Source organism: Piliocolobus tephrosceles, chromosome 1 (genome assembly GCF_002776525.5).
Source record: "Piliocolobus tephrosceles isolate RC106 chromosome 1, ASM277652v3, whole genome shotgun sequence".
NCBI classification, from domain to species: Eukaryota; Metazoa; Chordata; class Mammalia; order Primates; family Cercopithecidae; genus Piliocolobus; species Piliocolobus tephrosceles.
In genome coordinates this window covers 194685396-194706352 of record NC_045434.1, presented here as the reverse complement: position 1 = coordinate 194706352, position 20957 = coordinate 194685396, and the positions used below count along the sequence as shown (strand labels likewise).

The 20957-nt window shown below is 44.9% G+C and overlaps 1 protein-coding gene across 1 annotated transcript; it reads right to left on the bottom strand.

The window, feature by feature from the left end:
- Positions 1 to 3396: 3396 nt before the first annotated feature.
- RPA2 (replication protein A2) lies at positions 3397 to 20468 on the bottom strand. The gene is given in 10 exon segments (XM_023219481.2): positions 3397 to 4120; positions 5821 to 5915; positions 6099 to 6206; positions 9426 to 9542; positions 10050 to 10124; positions 12796 to 12909; positions 13040 to 13141; positions 19809 to 19915; positions 20160 to 20322; positions 20324 to 20468. Coding segments are annotated over 10 exon segments (1032 nt in total). The 5' UTR covers positions 20390 to 20468; the 3' UTR covers positions 3397 to 4035.
- Positions 20469 to 20957: the final 489 nt, after the last annotated feature.

Genomic DNA, 20957 nt, shown 5'->3' with positions numbered 1-20957 from the left:
TTCTAGGCCTCTGGGCCTCCATACTCCAGCGTGGAGTTCTCCAGGTGACTAATGAGTGGCTCCTACAGGCTGCTGGGCCAGTCCCCAGGGTCTGACACCCCATCCTCATCTGCTCATCAGCTCCCAATGCCCTCCTCCAGAGAGGTCAACCTGCGCTGCAAAGGAGGACCCTGAGGAAGAGAGCACTGTAGGGAAAAGCAACGGGCAAGAAAGTCAGACAGAAAGTTCCTCCTTGGCACGGAATCCCCAGGGGCTAGGGTGATGCGCAAAATGCCAATAGTTTTCACTTCCGCATTTGCATTTACTCTTGACACAAAATTAAGCAAGATGAGTAACAAAGCCACAAAAGCAGGAGTAAAAGAGGGCTACCAGTTCCTACAAAATGGGCTCAGTAGGCTGGGTGCAGTGGCTCACGCCTGTAATCTCAGCACTTTGGGAGGCCAAGGCAGGCAGATCATGAGGTCAAGAGATTGAGATCATCCTGGCCAACATGGCGAAACCCCATCTCTACTTTTAAAAATACAAAAAATTAGCTGGGCGTAGTGGCACATACCTGTACTCCCAGCTACTCAGGAGGCTGAGGCAGAAGAATCGCTTGAACTGGGGAGGTGACGTTGCAGTGAGCAGGGATCACACCACTGGTGAAAGAGCGAGACTCCGTCTCAAAAAAAAAAAAAGAGAAGGGGCTGAGTAGCCAAATGCTGCAGTGAGAAAAATTTCACAGCAGCGAAAGCTGGGCTTGAAAGCCACACCTGTGAATGTTTTCTCTTGTTTTTTTGAGATGGAGTCTCTGTGGCCCAGGCTGCAGTGCAGTGGCACCATCTTGGCTCACTGCAACCTCCGCCTCCCAGGTTCAAGCGATTCTGACTCCCAAGTAGCTGGGACTACAGGTGTGTACCATATCCAGTTAATTTTTGTATTTTTAGTAGAGACGGGGTTTCACCATGTTGGCCAGGCTAGTTTCTTTTTTCTTTTTTTTGAGACGGAGTCTTGCTCTGTACCCCAGGCTGGAGTGCAGTGGTACCATCTCGGCTCACTGCAAGCTCTGCCTCTTGGGTTCATGCCATCCTCCTGCCTCAGCCTCCCAAGTAGCTGGGACTACAGGTGCCCGCCACCACGCCCGGCTAATTTTTTGTATTTTTAGTAGAGATGGGGTTTCCCCGTGTTAGCCAGGATGGTCTTGATCTCCTGACCTCGTGATCCACCTGCCTCGGCCTCCCAAAGTGCTGGGATTACAGGCGTGAGCCACCGCGCCTAGCCCTTTTTTTTTCTTTTGAGACTGAGTTTTGAGCCCAGGCTGGGGTGCAATGGCACAATCTCAACTCACTGCAACATCTGCCTCCCAGGTTTAAGCGAGTCTCCTGCCTCAGCCTCCCAAGTAGTTGGGATTACAGGCGCGCGCCACCACGCCTCGCTCATTTTGTATTTTTAGTAGACATGGAGTTTCTCTATATTGGTCAGGCTGGTCTCGAACTCCTTTCACATTTGTTATTTAGAGATGGCGGGTCTTGTTATGTTGCCCAGGCTGGTCTCAAATTCTTGGCCTCAAGTGATCCTGCTACTTTGGCCTCTCAAAGTACTGGGATTATGGGTGTGAGCCACTGTGCCCGACCCCATATTGATTTTTAATATTCTTTCTCATTTCTTTGAATCATTATATTTACCATACCAATACAATAGTAGACATAATTGCTAAACAAATGACTATAACCTGGAGATGGACGCTCAAAAACTTATCAATGGGTTGGACTTCTGCCAACTGCATTTTTACAATCAAATCTATTAATCCACACCAGACACTAATTCTTAGTGGCTTTCCTCTAGTTAAACCCAATAAAGTAGTACAATTCTCCAAAGAGCCTCATTTCCCACCTGTATATGTAGGGATTCCTCCATGAGCAGGCTGGCCCCATTGCTAGGCCATGACACTGGCGGTTTCTAAGAACCTGGGTCACACGGCTATCTCAACAATGGGCCAAGAGAACACTGTACATTTGACCTATCAGGTGGATCACAAATGCCCAAGATGCAAGTTTGTCCTGCCTGAGCAGAGCAGAAGCTCTACAAAGGCTGGAGTTTCATTCTGAGAAGTGGGTGGCTCTCCTGGCTGTGCTCATCCCACAGGTCCTAGCAGCGGTCAGAAATCACACAACTCCTGTGAGACTGTGGAAATGGCGAGATGGCAGGGAATCCAGCACCGCCAAGCAACTACTCTGTGCTGCCGGGAATGCTGAACCAGCCGGTCCCGTGACGCCAATCTCGTATTGTGCTTCATATTCCTAGTACCTGACCTACAGGTTGATACAGCAGGTATCCAACAAGCACTAAATTAACAACCAGTTGCTAACTGCTAAGTTGTCATCTGATTTTTATATAAAAAAAAAACTGGTCACGCACGGTGGCTCACGCCTGTAATCCCAGCACTTTGGGAGGCCAAGGTGGGTGGATCATGAGGTCAGGAGATCGAGACCCATCCTGGCTAACACGGTGAAACCCTGTCTCTACTAAAAATACAAAAATTATCCGGGCGTGGTGGCGGGTGCCTGTATTCCCAGCTACTCGAGAGACTGAGGCAGGAGAATCACTTGAACACGGGAGGCAGAACTTGCAGTGAGCTGAGATCCGGCCACTGCACTCCAGCCTCGGCGACAGAGCGAGACTCTGTCTCAAAAAAAAAAAAAATAAGGTGGGGCCTTCTCTACACAGCTGCTGGATCTCTTTTAGAAAGAGTTAAAGCAGAGAATTTTTTTTTTTTTTGTATTTTTAGTAGAGACGGGGTTTCACCATGTTGGCCAGAATGGTCTCGATCTCTTGATCCTCCTGCCCCGGCCTCCCAAAGTGTTGGAATTACACGTGTGAGCCACTGCGCCCAGCCTAAAGCAGAGAATTATTTGGATGTTACACCTCACTAACTTTATCTCAAAATTGGTTCTTTTATTCAAGATGTAGATTACTTTCAGGAGTTGTCAAAAACATCTTTGAACTAGTTTCTTTTTCTGTAAGAAACAGCCGATCAAGTTGGCCAAAAAATGACCATAGGCTTTTGGAAAGTCTCGTCTTGAGGCCAAATGGGTAGCTATTTGATTCAGTTACATGATCACACACTGCCAAAGAGTTAACATTAAGGTCCATTCTATAATTCCTTTAAGTGGCAATGCTAGATGTAGACGCTTTACAGACTATGTGTTTTATTCAATCTTCATAACAAACCCAGGGGAAATGACGTTGTTTTCTTTTTGTAAATGAGGAAATGGAGGTTCTCAGAGCTGACACAGCCTGCTCAAGATTCTAACTACAAAGTAGGAAGGCCAGAATTCAAATCCAAGTTTCACTATGTTACACTGCCTCAGATGATAAAGTAGTCATTACACTGCTCAGAAAGAAAAAATGAGAACATTTTTACAAGTTACTACAACAGAACTGTTTTATTAAACATATGAATGTACTTATTTTGTACAAAACGCAGTAACACTTCTTCCTTTCCTCTGCCCCTGGAGGCCACCACCGCAGAACTTCATGTTCACAGAAACACACGTCATGACAAGTGTGTCAAGCAGTCATGACAAGCAGGAAAGTGCAATTCTGAAAGTAATGCCACACAACCAAAGTGGGAAACAAAAACACGCAGAGACCAGCCAGTTTCTTGGCTAGGGCTCTGCCTACAAGGCCCTGGTCCTGCTCATCTTTCAGCAGCAAACTTTTAAGAAGAGAAACTCCCGAGCACTATGTAAGTACTCTCCTGGTAGCATCCTTCCAATTCCATCTATCTTGATGTGGTAACAAGCTTATTTGTAACTTCCTCAAGAAATCCCACCCTGGATTGCATCCCTGTCAATTGCCCATCTCCCTCTGAGCTTCAAACAAAACAAAACAAAACAGAAGAGCAGTAAGTTTCAAAAGGATGTCAGAGGAGACCTTTGATAGATGAAACCTACTTCCTACAAGCCACGTGGCCAAACATATGCCGAGCCGGAGACAACAGAGTGTGAAACTAGGTCCAGCTGTAAAATATCTCAGGTACCCAATTAGATCCAGTTATTCTGCATCTGTGGATTTAAAATGGTCATCATCCACAGTAGAATAGATGTGCCCCTCATTGCTCAGAAAATCCACAGCTTGCCTAGAAAGAAAGAAAAAAAGTAAAAGAAGTCATTTTCAGGCCAATTCAGAAGGAAATTGCCTTTTGGATATGGCCAAATATGCAAACTTCACTTATCTCCCAACTTTCTACCTTAGCTGAGAATCCACAAGTATGTTGCACATAGAAAGCTCTCACAGGGAGAAATGCCAGTAAAATAACAAAACAGAGCTTATTCATGGAGACACTGGCTATTAGGGCTATCTTGGATCCCTCTCCCAAATTGTGTAAAGGAAAGACAACAGGGCCTCACTTAAATACAGTCTAAGCAGGAAAACAAGGATCTAAAGCTGTAGTCACACTTGCACACAAAATCTCCTAGTAAAAAGAGCTGTCTTTAAAAGTCCCCCTTTTCCAGCCACACACTGAAATCCCTCTGGTCCCCCTCTGGGAAGTAAAGTTGTAGGAAGCAAAGGAAACACTGAAACCTTCAAACCCTTCAAGGTCCTCAGGGTTAGTGTCAGTAACGTATTTAATAGCCACAATCTACAGAGCACCTAAGTGACAGCAGTTCTCTACCTCATCAGCACAGTAACTCTGAGATAGGAATTATCCTTATTTTACAGGACAGGAAATGGAATTAGTCCTGAGTATTCCTTTTCTATCTAGGCCTGGCAGGTCAATTGATTTACAGTAACAAATAACTATCACAAGCACCCTAAGTCAGTGTGTTTGGCTGGTTTACTACACTGGAATCAGGAGGCTGCTTGTCGAAGATGGAATCAGGATAAGGGTGTTGGAAGGACTGGTTGTTTAATAAGGTCCAGATAGCCTAATACACTCATGTCCACAATGGGGACAGTAACAGCAACAGGACTGTACACCTGAGGACCCGGAGCTAAGGACTTCCCTCCTCCTGTCTAAATCCCATAAGGAAATCAGGTCAACTTTTTGCTCAGAATTATGATAAGGACCCTTACATATAATGGTCCTTAGTGTCTGCTGAATGAAAAAATTTGCTGAGTAAGTGATGTGATGGGTAGCACCATTTTGGCGCATAGTCTTTTTCCTGTTTTTCCATAGCTGAACAATTTCCATTCTGCCACCAGGGTTGCAGTTAAGTTGTTTTTGTGTGACAGTCTCACTCTGTCATCTAGGATGGAGTGCAGTGGCACAGTGATGGCTCACTGCAGCCTCGACTTTCTGGGCTCAAGTGATCCTCCCACTTCAGCCTCCTGGGTAGCGGGGACTACAGGCATGCGCCACTGTGCCCGGCTAATTTGTTTTTATTGTTTTTGTAGAGATAAGGTTTTGCCACGTTGCCCAGGCTGGTCTTCAACTCCTGAGTTTAAGCAATTTGCCCACCTCAGCCTCCCAACGTGCTAGAACTACAGGCATGAGCTAGTGCCTGGCGAACTTTTACTTTTTTTTGAGATGGAATCTCGCTCTGTCACCCAGGCTGGAGCGCAGCGGTGTGATCGTTGAGTGCCACCACGCCCGGCTAATTTTTGTATTTTTAGTAGAGACGGGGTTTTCACCATGTTGGCCAGGCTGGTCTTGAACTGCTCACTTCAGGTGATCCACCCGCCTCGGCCTCCCAAAGTGCTGAGATTACAGGTGTGAGCCACCATGCCCGGCTGCCAAGTTTTACTTTTAAAACTCACTTCTCACTATCAGGAAACTCTTGTGAGGTGAAACAGGTACAATTCTAGAGCCTGAGCTCATGAAAATCCAATACTTACTTGATTGAAGATACAGACATGTGTTTCAGCTGGTTCCTGAGATCCTGAAAGTTCAACCCTTCAGGTCTTGGACAAGCCTTAATCAAATTCAATACCTGAAGATTCAAATCGGAAAGATTTTCACAATTATTTTGGATCAGCCTCCCCTTTGCAAACCTGAGTCCCTTTATAGGAAAGAAATAAACCAGGTATTCAAACAATCTTAGCTCATCAGGGAAATAACAAAATTTAAGACTGTCTGTGTTTTGTATTTCTGAAGCCACTCTGGTGGAGTTTACCTGGTTTTGGGCCACAGTGAGGCCATTTGCTGGCATGAAGCTATTCCCACCGAAGTTCCCTGCTTCACTCATTCCTGGATTGCTGATAGGTGCTCTCCCTGCTGAGGGCTGAATTAAGAAATAAGTTAACAATATTAGAAAATCCATCAAGTTAAACAGTCTTTACAACTTCAAATAGCTCGTTAAGCAGCTTACAAAAAACAATTGATAAACAGTTTCCCAGTAACACTGCTTACATTGGAATGGACAGCTATTATCTAATGAGTATTTCATAGGAAGATAAAGTAACTCCCCGAAGCACATAAATATCAAAAAGAGACAGATCTTCTTGGCTCCTTTTGTTTCTGATGTGAGAGGAACCAGAGAAGAGTAGTAGTGAGAAGAAAATTACCCAGAGTCTGCTATTTTGGTATCCATGTGGCCCAATCACTCAAGCATTCACTGAGTGTCTATAGGCATGAAGCACCACAGGCAGAGAAAAGGAGACACAGTCCCTATCGTCCTCTCTCTTTCCTTCTTTTAAAACAAATTCTTTTTTTTTTTTTTTTTTGAGACGGAGTCTCGCTCTGTCGCCCAGGCTGGAGTGCAGTGGCCGGATCTCAGCTCACAGCAAGCTCCGCCTCCCAGGTTCACGCCATTCTCCTGCCTCAGCCTCCCGAGTAGCTGGGACTACAGGCGCCCGCCACCTTGCCCGGCTAGTTTTTTGTATCTTTTAGTAGAGACGGGGTTTCACCGTGTTAGCCAGGATGGTCTCGATCTCCTGACCTCGTGATCCGCCCGTCTTGGCCTCCCAAAGTGCTGGGATTACAGGCTTGAGCCACCGCGCCCGGCCTAAAACAAATTCTTAAAATGCTCTGCAATCACTATTTTCATTTCCTTTCTCCCCAGTCACTCCTCAACCCACCATATTTGGGTTCTCCCTAAGTACACCTCTGAAACTGTTTTCACCAAAGTCACCAAAGACTTTTCAACCAATTATCAAAAAGTCTCTTTCAGTCCTCCTAATACTTGACCTCTCAGAAGCAGATACTGCTGACCACACTCCTCTTGAAATGTGTTCCTCCCTGGGCTTCTTGACACCACATTCTTCTGGTTCTCCATCTGACTCTCAAACTGAACCTTCTCAGTATCCCTCATTAGCCTCTTCTATCTGTCTCCCAAAAGGCTGACAGAGTCCCCAGGATTTCATCCCAGACCGCCTCCTAGGCCACAAATCCTCACTGCCAGCCGGATTGCTAACTGGATGCCAACATGGTGAAACCCTGTCTCTACTAAAAATACAAAAAATTAGTTCGGTGTGGTAGTGCGCACCTGTAATCCCAGATACTGGGGAAGCTGAGACAGGAGAATTGCTTGAACCTGAGAAGCGGAGGCAGCAGTTAGCTGAGATCACATCATTGCACTCCAGCGGGGGTGACAGAAAAAACCTCTGTAAAAAAAAAAAAAAAAAAAAAAAAAATAGGGCTGGGCACAGTGGCTCATGCCTGTAATCCCAGCACTTTGGGAGGCTGAGGCAGGCAGATCACAAGGTCAGAAGATTGAGATCATCCTGGCTAACACGGTGAAAACCCTTCTCTACTAAAAATACAAAAATTAGCCAAGCATGGTGGTGGACGCCTGTGGTCCCAGCTACTCGGGAGGTTGAGGCAGAAGAAAGGCGTGAACCTGGGAGGTGGAGCTTGCAGTGAGCTGAGATCCGGCCACTGCACTCCAGCCTGGGTGACAGAGCGAGACTCCGTCTCAAAAAAACAAAAACAAAAACAAAAACAAAAACAAAAAAAAACCCAAATAAACAAAATTTTAAAAATTTGAGGCCGGGCGCGGTGGCTCAAGCCTATAATCCCAGCACTTTGAGAGGCCAAGACGGGCGGATCACGAGGTCAGGAGATCGAGATCATCCTGGCTAACACGGTGAAACCCCCTCTCTACTAAAAAATACAAAAATCTAGCCGGGTGAGGTGGTGGGCGCCTGTAGTCCCAGCTACTCGGGAGGCTGAGGCAGGAGAATGGCGTAAACCCGGGAGGCGGAGCTTGCAGTGAGCTGAGATCCGGCCACTGCACTCCAGCCTGGGCAATAGAGCAAGACTCCGTCCCAAAAAAAAAAAAATTTGAATAAAGGCAATCTTTATCATGGCCTCCAAAGCCCCACAAAATCTGGGCCCTGCCTCCTTGCCTACAACCCTCTCCCTCTCTCCTGTCATTTGCTTCACTCCAGACTCTGGCCTTACTGGTTTCAGAGATGTCACGCTTACTCCACACTCCTGCTTCTTGCACTTCCTAGTCCCTCTGGTTTGGAATGTTCTTCCCCATCTAAAATTGTACCATTCTTGGTTCCCTCCATCACCTTCTTCTCCTATTTTGCTTTAATTACTTCAGAGCACCTATATAGCTACCTAAAATTATATATATTTTTTGTTTATTGCTTGTTTCTCCCAAGAATGTAAGTATATCGTGTTCAGTGCTATACTCGAATGGGGACTAGAATGATTGGGACTATCAAATCAAAGTAGGCGCAATAAATATTTTTCTTTTTCTGTATTTATTTTTTGAGACAAAGTTGCTCTGTTGCCTAGGCTGCAGTGAGTAGCACAATCACAGCTCAATGCAGCCTTGACCTCCTGGGCTTAAGTGATCTCCCAAACTCAGCCTCCCAAGTAGCCCATCGAATTCTTTAATTTTTTTTGTAGAGACAGGGTCTCCCTATGTTACCCAGGGTAGTGTCTCGAACTGGGCTCAAGTGATGCCCCCATACCAGCCTCCCAAAGTGCTGGGATTTCAGGCCATGAACCATCACACTCGGCCCTGAGGGCTTTCTAATACTAGAGTCAACAAACCTTTTGCGTGGTCCTAGATGGACTTGCCAAAGTTAATTCACACAATGGAAAATACTATGGAGAAATTTCAATACAAACCAATAAATGTAATCTCAGGGAAAAAATAATAGTACATAATTTTTCCTACTTAGCCAGTAAATTGGAAGGAAGACAGCAAAATGCTGTCCTGAAGGGAGCTACTCTCTGAATATGCACTGACAATCCTTGGAGCTAAGAGCTCAGCCTATAATTACATGTCTACACCTAAGGGTTGTCACAGGCCTCAGCTGTCCAGGCCAGTGGAGTCAGAGGAACTCTTAATTCTGAGAGAAACATCAGTGTTTCATCTAGAATAAAATACAGTGACAAAGCTCTTGGAGAAAGTGTTCTGAGGACTTAGTGATGTCTTTCTCTGGCTCGACCTTCAAAATGTCAAGGAAATCAAAGCTGGAACACAAAAGTAACCTGTGTTCTTCCAGGGAAGAGAAAAAGCTAGGAAAGTGAGGCTACTCACCTGGCTGCTGGCTTTGCTTAGTACCATGTGTGCATTGATCACTTCCAGAATATGTGTGGTGAACTCATTCATATCCTCCAGGGGCATGATCTTAAAGGCTACCAGGCTCTTTTTGTTCTATTCAAATGAAGAAAAAAAGGTGAATAAAATATGAACATACATTAATTTCAGGTCAACATTGTGGCGCTTTTCTTGGTTATAATATTAATATTTTGCCAATATGAGAAAAATGTTAGGTAATCCAAATATGGTCAAACATGAGGAGAAAAACACTAAAATTAATAGCTAAGTGACATTAATAATTTTCCCACGGTTGCATAACGGAGCAAAATCTAGACTCCTGACTCCGAATCTAGTGTTCTCCTTTCTCCAACTAATGAACGCCACAGATGGCAATTGTAGAAGGACATTCTGTTCTTTCTTTACTATTCTGTCAGTTTCATGTTAAGGTTAAAAAAAAAAAAAATAGAAAGAAAGAAGAGTTATTTCCTTTTGAAGAAGAGAGTAAGAAAAACTTCCCATTAAACAGGGGGACTTAAGTATTTTAACTATCCAAAAGCCATGACATGAATCTAGAAACTGCTTCATGCAAAAACACTTTAACTGCTTTTATTCTGACTTTACCTGAAAAGATCTCAGGTGGCCTGCCACTTTCACATATGTTTCTGGAGGAACCACAGTGTTTTCACTGCTGGCATCCTAACATAAAATACAAACATGTCATTAAGGTTTTAGTGATGCTGGTGAAAGCCTCTTTAACATTTCTATATTATGTATAGAAAGAGAAAGTTATAAAGTAGAAGAGTTAAAGGATCCTAAAATGGCATTTTAGGAGGAGTTTGCCCTGCCTTTTACAACTTACTTTTTTATAAAACCAGGAATTAGAATAAAAATATCTCTAAAGGTAATTCTCGGTTCCAAAGTTCTGTAGCACATCATAAAAAAGCAAACAATTATGACACTCTCATTCAAGCTCTTAGGCACACAATTTTCTTTTCTTTTTTTTTTGTGAGGGAGTCTTGCTCTGTCGCCCAGACTGGAGTGCAGTGGCATGATCTTGGCTCGCTGCAACCTCCCCTCCCAAGGGAGGGTTTCAGCGATTCTCCTGCCTCAGCTTCCCCCGTAGCTGGGATTACAGGCACCCGCCACCACGCCCCACAGGCACACAATTTTCTGGTGGATATACTTATTGGCAAAGCAATTCTACTTCTGGGAATTTAAGGAAGTAAATTAAGAACATGCATTAAGATTTACATTTATCATAGTACAGAATATTAAAAATTTTAAAACAACCTAAATATCCAACATAAAGTACACATTTCTATATAATAGGATACTCCACACTGTTGCAAATGATAACACAGAATTTCTGTTTACTGTCTGGAAAAACAAGTCATGATACACGGAAAAAAGGTGATTTCCCATTTGGGACAATACACACTAAACTGTTGAATGGTTGACTAGGATAATTACAAACTATTTTAATATTTCTTTATCAGTTTCCTAGAATATGCACACATTATTTGTAAGAAAAATACATTAGCTGATTTTTTTTTTTGAGACGAAGTGTCTTGCTCTGTCACCCAGCCTGGAGTGCAGTGGCACGATTTCAGCTCATTGCAACCTCTGCCTCACGGGTTCAAGCGATTCTCCCGCCTCAGCCTCCCGAGTAGCTGGGGTTACAGGCACGCACCACCGTGCCAGGCTAATTTTTTAATTTTTAGTAGAGATGGGGTTTCACCATGTTGGCCAGGCTGGTCTCAAACTCCTGACCTCAGGTGATCCACTCGTCTTGACCTCCCCAAAGTCCCGGGATTACAGGCATGAGCCACCACACCTGGTCAAAAAGACTATTTTTTAAAACGACTATCATACTGGCAAAAATTTAAGACAAAAACTCATTGTTAGGCCGGGTGTGGTGGCTCACGCCTGTAATCCCACCACTTTGGGAGGCCAAGGCAGGAGGATCACCTGAGGTCAGGAGTTAGAGACCAGCCTCAACATGGAGAAACCCCGTCTCTACTAAAAATACAAAATTAGCCGGGCGTGGTGGTACACGCCTGTAATCCCAGCTACTCGGGAGGCTGAGGCAGGAGAATTGCCTGAACCTGGGAGGCGGAGGTTGCAGTAAGCCGAGATTGCGCCATTCCACTCTAGTCTGGGCGACAGAGCAACACTCTGTCTCAAAATAAATAAATAAAAATAAAGCAATCTCAAAATACTAGCACTAAAGGATTATTAAGTAAACCATATTTATAACATACTACAAATGATACAGAAAAGCGTGTATTGTCACAAAGAAGTATTTGCCATAAATTGTTGAGAAAAGCATATTACAATATGGTATGCAGGATTTGACCCAATTTTTACATAGCAGCATGTGTATATAAGAGTCTTTATAAACATGGATAAAATAGATTAGAATACAGTATATACTTTTTATCCTTTTATATTTTTAATTGTGCAGAAGGCCTCTTGGTGTTTTGTATTTTGTTTTTGAAATACATTCATTACACAAAATTTGGATAATAAAGACCTCACTTTGGGAGGTCGAGGCGGGTGGATCACCTGAGGTCAGGAGTTTGAAACTAGCCTGGCCAACATGGCGAAACCCCATCTCTACTAAAAATACAAAAAATTAGTCAGGTGTGGTGGCAGGTGCCTGTAATCCCAGCTACTTGGGAGGCTAAGGCAGGAGAATTGCTTGAACTTGGGGCGCAGAGGTTGCAGTGAGCTGAGATTGTGCCACTGCACTCCAGCCTGGGCAACAGCGCAAGACTCTGTCTCAACAACAACAAAAAAAGCAGGGGCCGGGCGCGGTGGCTCAAGCCTGTAATCCCAGAGCTTTGGGAGGCCAAGGCGGGTGGATCACAAGGTCAGGAGTTCAAGACCAGCCTGACCAAGATGGTGAAACCCTGTCTCTACTAAAAATACAAAAATTAGCCAGGCATGGTGGCGGGTGCCTGTAATCCCAGCTACTTGGGAAGCTGAGGCAGAGAATCGCTTGAGCCCGGGAGGCGGAGGTTGTAGTGAGCCGAGATCCCACCACTGTATTGCCTGGGCGACAGAGTGAGACTGTCTCAAAACAACAACAACAACAACAACAACAACAACAACAACAACAACAACAAAAAACCTTTGTTCTATTGGAACTTAACATTCTACTGTCTCCTGTCATTTGACTTTTAATTCTATTTTTGGTATATCGGGAAGGTATATAATCAAATCTATTAACCTTTCACTTTAGGGTATCTGTCTTTGATGTCTTTTTGTATTATTTTTATAAGAAAAAACTTTAAAAAGACTAAAAAAGTTCAACATCTCCACAGTTCCAAAGTAACCCCATCATGATTCAAAACCAGCCACTTACATCTGTGTCAACCCACTGGCGAACGTCCATGGGTGCAGCTGTCATGTCATCTATTTTGTAAACAATGTTGGTTGGAGCCTTCTCTGCATGTCTGATGATCCCCACAATAGTGACCTAGGTTAGAAGAAAGAAAAAAAAAGGCTGTTTCCCCTGAAACCAAGGCTATATTTTTGTATTTTTAAATGTAGTCTTATTTCATTCTTTATTATGAGTAAGTGATTCCTTCACAAATTATTTGACATACCTGTGAAATCTCAACATTCCCAATTCTGAACACTTCATCAACCAAAGTGGCAGAAAGCAGCTGAGATATAGTACAGGGTACAATGTGCTGGGCTCGGGCTCTCTAAAAAGAAAAAGCATGCAAAATTCAATTAAGAAAGTAATAACTACCACACCACTCACCTGCCATGTGCCAAGTACTTTAAATATATTCAAACATTGAATTTCAAAACAAATCTCATTATCTTTGCTTCAGAGAGATGGAAACCAAGGCCATATAGCAAACCAATATCACACTTTTAGAATCCAAACCCAGGTTTGTCCAACTCCAGAGTTCCTGCTGAATACATGTGTTGCCCTGAGAATTCACCAAAATGAGTATGTCAGAGTGGGGGACAGGATAAGGAAGAACGACCTGCTGCTGCCAGAACAGACCTTCAAGAGGAAACCCCAGCTTTTGGGTGTAGACAGGCTGGTGCTGCTGTTCAGGTCACTGACAAAATGAGATGGTATTGCAAAAAGGTTTGAGAAATGACTAATGGAGACAGAACTTTGGAACTGCTTGTAGGTCTTGTGATGAACTATAAAAGGTAGAAGAATAGCTTCTTGTAGGACAGATTTTTTGACAATCAAATGGAGCTCCTGGGGAAATGGAATAAGAGCTTGGACATCTTTTTAACTTTTTTTTTTTTGAGACAGAGTTTCGCTCCTGTTGCCCAGGCTGGCGTGCAATAGCGCAATCTCAGCTCACCGCAACCTCTGCCTCCCGGGCTCAAGCGATTATCCTGGCTTAGCCTCCTGAGTAGCTGGGACTATACGTGTGTGCCAGCATTTTGCATTTTTAGTAGAGACGGGGTTTCTCCATGTTGGCCAGGCTGGTCTGGAACTCCTGACCTCAGGTGATCTGCCCACCTCAGTCTCCCAAAGTGCTGGGATTACAGGTGTGAGCCACCACCCTTGGCCACATTTTATGTTTTGAGATGGGGTCTTGTTCTGTCACTCATGCTGGAGTGCAGAGGCATGATTATAGCTCACTGCAGCCTCAAACTCATGGGCTCAAGCAAACTTCCTGCAACAGTCTCCCGAGAAGATGGGACTACAGGCACACCACCACACCCAGTCAATTAAAAAAACATTTTTTTTTGGTAGAGATGGGGCTTTGCTATGTTGCCCAGGCTGGTCTTAAACTCTTGGTCTCAAGTGATCCTCCCACCTTAGCCTCCCAAAGGGTTAGGATTACAGGCATAAGCCACTGTGCTGGACTCATGTTGGACATCTTAGGGGGAAGAGGCAGGATAGGGTAGGCAGAACAGTATCTAGTGAGTACACTCAAATCATATCCTTTTTTTTGAGATGGAGTCTCATTCTGTTACCCAGGCTGGAGTGTGGTGGAGCAATCTCGGCTCACTTCCGTCTCCTGGGTTCAAGCAAGTCTCCTGTCTCAGTCCTGCAGGTAGCTGGGATTATAGGTGCATGCCACCACACCCAGCTAATTTTTGTATTTTTTCTAGAGATGGGGTTTTGCCATGTTGGCCAGGCTGGTCTCGAACTCCTGACCTCAGGCAATCTGCCCACCTTGGCCTCCCAAAATGTTGGGATTACAGTCATGAGCCACTGCACCAGGCCCAAATCATATCTTAAACCAGCCACACAACAGTGTAAACTTATTTTTGCCTACCAGTGGCAAGAGGTAGTCTGGGTGACATAAAGATGAATACAATGGGACAGGATTTACCCTCAACATATTCCTAATCTAGGGGAGGTACAAAGGTAAACAATAAACCTGATCTTGATATACCATAAAACAAAATGTGCCATGTGGGACCTCAGAAAAACTTACTGGCAAAAGAGGGAGGCTTTAGGCTCAACTCTGAAGCACGAGAATTTCAACAGTGAAAAAGTAGCAGGTAACAGGCTGAGGGCAAGTACGTACTCCCAGTCTCCTAAAGGGAATATGTACAAGGCAGAAAAACAATGAGAGCTCTTCCTGTCAGAAGCCAAGAGGAAGTGGACCAATACCTGTACTGCATGGAAGACTTAGAACACAGTAGACTCTTGGCCTTCATGGATTCAGCAGTTGCAACTCTGACCTGAACATCCATGACACTGCCAATATTTCACTTTGCTGAAGCATAATTTTGAATGGTGAGTATTGCCGCAAAAGGATAAAGCAAGCTCAGCCAACCGCTGGCACATATGCCACAAAAGGCAGCAGCCAAGCTTGAGGGTTAAGACTGTGGCTCTATTCTCAAGAGCAGTTGCTCAGCCAGGCGTGGTGGCTAATGCCTGTAATCCCAAGGCCGAGGCGGGCGGATCATTTGAGGTCAGGAGTTTGAGATTAAGCCTGGCCAACATGGCGAAACCGTCTCTACTAAAAATTAAAATAAAAAATTAGCCGGGTGTGGTGGCGTGTGCCTGTAATCCCAGCTACTAGGGAGGCTGAGGCAGGAGAATCACTTGAACTCGGGAGGTGGAGGTTGCAGTGAACCAAGATCTTGCCACTGCACTCCAGTCTGGGCAACAGAGACTCTCCTCAAAAAGAAAAAAAAAAAAAAAGAGCAGTTGCTCTTGGTCACATTTATTAACTCATTTGTACCTTGGTTTCCTCATCTGCAAAACTAGGAGTGATAAATTATAAAAATTAACTACATGGTAAGGACTCAAAATACTACCCAGCACACAGTACTCAATAACAAATGTTAGCTATTATTATATTAGCTATTGTTCCTCATTCTTTACATCTGCAATAGCTTTTAATAACAATGTGACGGGATCAACTGTTTTTCAATTTTACTTTATGATATTTTATAGGTAAAGTTACATGCTATGTTAATATTTATAGTTTTAAAATTTGCAGGGGTCCCAGGATTTACCTCACAAACTACTATATTTCTGTTTTTACCTATCACAGCTGAGATGTTCATCGTATCTTCAGCCTCAGAAAACTTAAGACCAGTAAGGTAAAGTGGCAAGAACATGAGGTTTGGAGCCAGAGTCCTATAGACCTATGCTCAAATCCCAGCTCCAAAGCCCTGGACACAGGACCTTTTCTGAAAACTGGGTATATATACCTCTTCAGTTGTAAATGAGACACATAATATATATGAAGTGCTAATACCAATCTCTGCATGCAGTGGATGTTTGACAAATATTATTACCTCTCAGGTAAAAAAGTTACGTATGGGTAACAGTTGAGATGTTAACAATGCCTTCAAATTCATCTCAAATCAAGTATTTATTTTTTATCCAGCACATATTTTATGTAGGAATTGATCGCAAGGAATTCCTAGTTTGCTCCGAAGAGGTTCACAGAATGTCAATATAAGTATGCTTAATTCTGAAAAAAACCATTTTCAGACTAAAAAAAATTTCATAGCTGATTATGAATTACAGGCTACTCTGACAGTACTTCATGAAGGTACCATTTTTACAGATTAAAAATGGGTCACTATTTGAAACTTCACATGGTTCAATCACATTGAACAAATATATAATCAACAGGAAACATTTTGGATAGAGTTTTTATCAACCAGGCATGGTGCTGCACACCTGTAATCCTAGCTACTTGGGAGGCTGAGGTGGGAGGATCTCTTGACTCCTGGAGTTAAGAGTCTGCGGTAAGCTATAACTGTACCACTGCACTCCAGTGGGGGTGAAAGTGAGACTCTGTCTCAATTTTAAAAGAAAAAAAGAATAGGGCATTCACCTAACTTTTAACTGTGGAAAATACTAGATTTAAAAACAAAACAAGGCCAGGCGCAGTGTCTCATGCCTGTAATCCCAACACTTTGGGAGGCCAAGAAGAGCGGATCGTCTGACATCAGGAGTTTGAGACCAGCCTGATCAACGTGGCAAAACCCCATCTTGACTGAAAATACAAAAATTGGCCAGGCATGGTGGCATGCGCCTGTAGTCCCAGCTCCTTGGGGGGGGCTGAAGCAGGAGAATTGCTTGAACCCAGGAGGTGGAGGTTGCAGTGAGCTGAGATCGTTCCACTGCACTCCAGCCTGGGCAACAGAGCAAGACTCTGTCTCAAAAAAATAAAAATAAAAACAAAAAGACTGTCCAGGCATGGTGGCTCATGCCTGTAATACCAGCACCACGGGAGGCAGGGGTGGGAGGATTGATTGCTTTAGCCCAAGAGTTTGAGACCAGCCTGGGCAACATGGTCTCCACGAAAAGAAAAATAAAATCCAGAGACTGGGATTGAGTCTCCAACTTACAAGCATTATTCTCTGAAAAGCTATCTTAATACCCAGCTTTTAGGAATTATGACATAAAAATTCCAGCAATCAGAATGCAGAAAAGTAGTTAAGCTTGGGAAGAAAAGATGAGAACCAATCATCTACCTTGTTTTCTCCTTCACGACCTCAAGAAAATCAAAATAGAGAATTAAAGTCCCTTGAGATCTTCTAGGAGAGAGAAAACTACAACAGGGAGAAGTTGTTGCTCATCAGATGTTGGATTTGTTCAGCATCATGTGTGTACTGTCCGATGCTAGTTCCTTATTAGCTCTGTAAGCTTAGGCAGTCCCTTAATATACCTGAGTCTCTGCGGTATGCTGGAATAAACAAATTCCTTACAGAATTATGTAAAATAATTTATATGAAAGTTATAAAGTGGCTGGGCGCAGTGGCTCACGCATGTAATCCCAGCACTTTGGGAGGCCGAGGCAGGTGGATCACAAGGTCAAGACATCGAGACCATCCTGGTGAACATGGTGCAACACCATCTCTACTAAAAAAATACAAAAAATTAGCCGGGCATGGTGGTGGGTGCCTGTAGTCCCAGCTACTTGGGAGGCTGAGGCAGGAGAATGGCGTGAACCTGGGAGGCAGAGCTTGCAGTGAGCCGAGATCGCGCCACTACACTCCAGCCTGGGCGACAGAGCGAGACTCCGTCTCAAAAAAAAAAGAAAGAAAGTTATAAAGCAATGTCCAAATATACCAGAATATCAATGAATTTTTTAACCTGCTCACACTGAATCTTAACACATCTGAGTGACTCCTAAAGAGAAGTCAAAATTAACCCCACATTTATAGAATGAAATTGCAGTTGTTAAATGCAAACTCAGCTGGGAGTGGTGGCTCACACCTGTAATCTCAGCACTTTGGGAGGCTGAGGCAGGTGGATTGAGGCTAGGAGTTTGAGACCAGCCTGGCCAACATGGCCAAACTCTACCTCTAAAAAAAACCACAAAAATTAGTCTGACACGGCAGTGCACATATGTAGTCCGAGCTGTTAGGGAGGCTGAGGTGGGATGATCACTTGAGGCGTGGAGGTCCAAGCTGCCGTGAGCTGTGATCACGCGCCACTGCTCTCCAGCCTGGCAGACAGAGATCCTGTCTCAAAAAAAAGAAAAAAGGCAAACTCATTTCTGAGTGACTAATCAACGTTTAGACAGCTAGATTGTTTTCCTACACAATGCCTTACTTGTCAATTCTCAGAACCACCCTGTGATATGAGTACTACTAGTATCATCAGATGAGAAAAACCAAGGGCCACAGCCTTCAAGATGCTTTCCTGAAATCACAATGTCAGTTAAAAGGCAAAATGGATTCTGGAGTCCCCGTGTTCTGGCTCCATAGCCTGTATTCTTTGTATATAAGTCTCACAATGACATTTTAAGGTATGTTAGCCCCTCTTCATAGGTGCAAAACTGACTCCCAAGCCAGTTAAGAAATGTGTCCAGTGACACCCTGTAAGTAAAGCAGCACAGCAATGGCAGAACACATGTCTATGACTTCAAACACCACATTTCTTTTTTTGAGACAGAGTCTACTCCTGCTCTATTGCAAAGGCTGGAGTGCAGTGGCACCATCTTGGCTCACTGCAATCTGTCTCCCGAGTTCAAGTGGTTCCCCTGCCTCAGCCTCCCTAGTAGCTGGGATTACAGGCACCCGCACCATGCCTGGCTAATTTTTGTATTTTTAGTAGAGACAAGGTTTCACCATGTTGGCAAGGCTGGTCAAGAACTCCTGATCTCAGGTGATCCACCTGCCTCAGCCTCCCAAAGTGCTGGGATTACGGGCATGAGTCACCGCAGCCGGCCCATGCCTATAATCCGAACACTTTGGGAGGTCGAGGCGGGCAGATCACCTCAGGTCAGGAGTTGGAGACAAGCCTGACCAACATGGAGAAACCCTGTCTCTACTAAAAGCACAAAGTTTAGCCAGGCATGGTGGCACATGCCTGTAATTCCAGCTACTTGGGAGGCTGAAGCAGGAGAATCCCTTGAACCTGGGAGGCAGAGGTTGCGGTGAGCCGAGATCGGGCCACTGCACTCCAGCCTGGGCGACAGAGCGAGATTCCATCTCAAAAAAAAAAAAAAAAAGTAAAAGAGACTATTAATACAAGTACAGGCCAGGAGCAGTGGCTCATACCTGTTACCTCAGCACTTTGAGAGGCTGAGGTGGGAGGATGGTTGAGCTCAGGGGTTCGAGACCAGCCTGGGCAACATGGTGAGACCCCATCTCTATTTTTAAAAATGAAAATAAATAACAAAAAAAACAAGTTGAGAGCATTCACACAAGACTGATTCATTAGTTACACTGATCAATTTCAAAATAAAGCCAATGAGGGGAAAAGCCAGGGCAACAGGAGGTGCAAAATTTGGCAAGATTTCATTTCTGAAACTTACGGCACTTAATTATGAGAGATGCGGGTAATAATAGATCATTATCGCATCAGTTCATGTTGAAATCTTCCTTCAAAGCATAAAGTTTCTGTCATAGATGACTTAGGGACTTCAGGACAGGATAAAACAAAACCAAATACTCCTTTCAACCTACTGATTTCTTTTCGGCCTGAGAAGGTGCGGGCGATCCAAAGCCACCCGGGGACTGCGTGTAGCCGCCGGCTCCCCCATATGAGGAGCTGCCATAGCTTTCGAATCCACCTGTTTTGAACAACAGGATTAGTGCCTGTGCCACGTCCCGCGCCTCCGAGAAACCTGCAGGCTCCCCGAGGTTTCGCCCCTCCAAATACTGCCCGCGTCTCCCTAACCCTCCTCGCCGCCTTCCTGCGACCCCCAAACGCCCCAGCTCCGCTCCCGCCCTTCCTCTCCGGCTGCCACACGCCTCTCGGACCCCAGGCTCTCCCTCTTGCTAAAACCTCCTGCGACCCCGCACCCCCATCATTACTGTTCCACATCTTGGTCGCGATTTTCCGCAACGAGGCCGAGAAGGTTCGGGTCTGGGGGAATCACGGAAAACCACAGAACGCGGCCGCTACTGCGCCGCTCTAGCTACTTTTCTCTGGCGCCACAAACTCCTTCCCGCGAATGACGGAGCCAGTCAGCTCCCGGGGAACTTCTCGCTTCAGCCAATCGGTGCTCACGAATGCTACGCTTCTTCCTGTCTTCTCTGCCCATGCTCCAGAAAACGCACACTGCACTCCCAGTTGGCTCCAAAAGCCTCCGCGGCCATCTTTACGAAGGGCAGAACCCTCCGCACTAGCGGAAGCAAGGAGCTGGCAGGGCGGTATCGCAAGAAATCAACCAATCAGAGCAATACTACCGCGACGCAGCGCCGCGTGATTCCACGCTCGTCAAGTGCGCGACTTCTGACGTCACTTCCTTTGTTCGGCGTGCTCGGGTTCCCGCCAAACTATCACCAATCAGACGACGCCTTCAACTAAAGGGCCGCAGTGGGGTTTTTGGCTTCGGTGTTTCCCACCCGCGGTCGCGCGGGACTTGCGCACCTCAGGGACTCGCAGCACTAGCCTCACAGCACCGCGTGGAGTTGCTTGTTCTTTTACATAGGAAGTCCCATTCTCTTCCTGTAATGCCACCAATGGTCCCAATTCTCCCCAGTGGGGCTGTGAGACTCCTACGCCCTCTTGCCCATGACAGACTTGTAAAGATCTGAGGGTGGCACCCCTCGTCCCCCACCTGTCCCCACCCCAGTCTCATCCAGGCTTCGCCTCTCCAGTCATTTCTA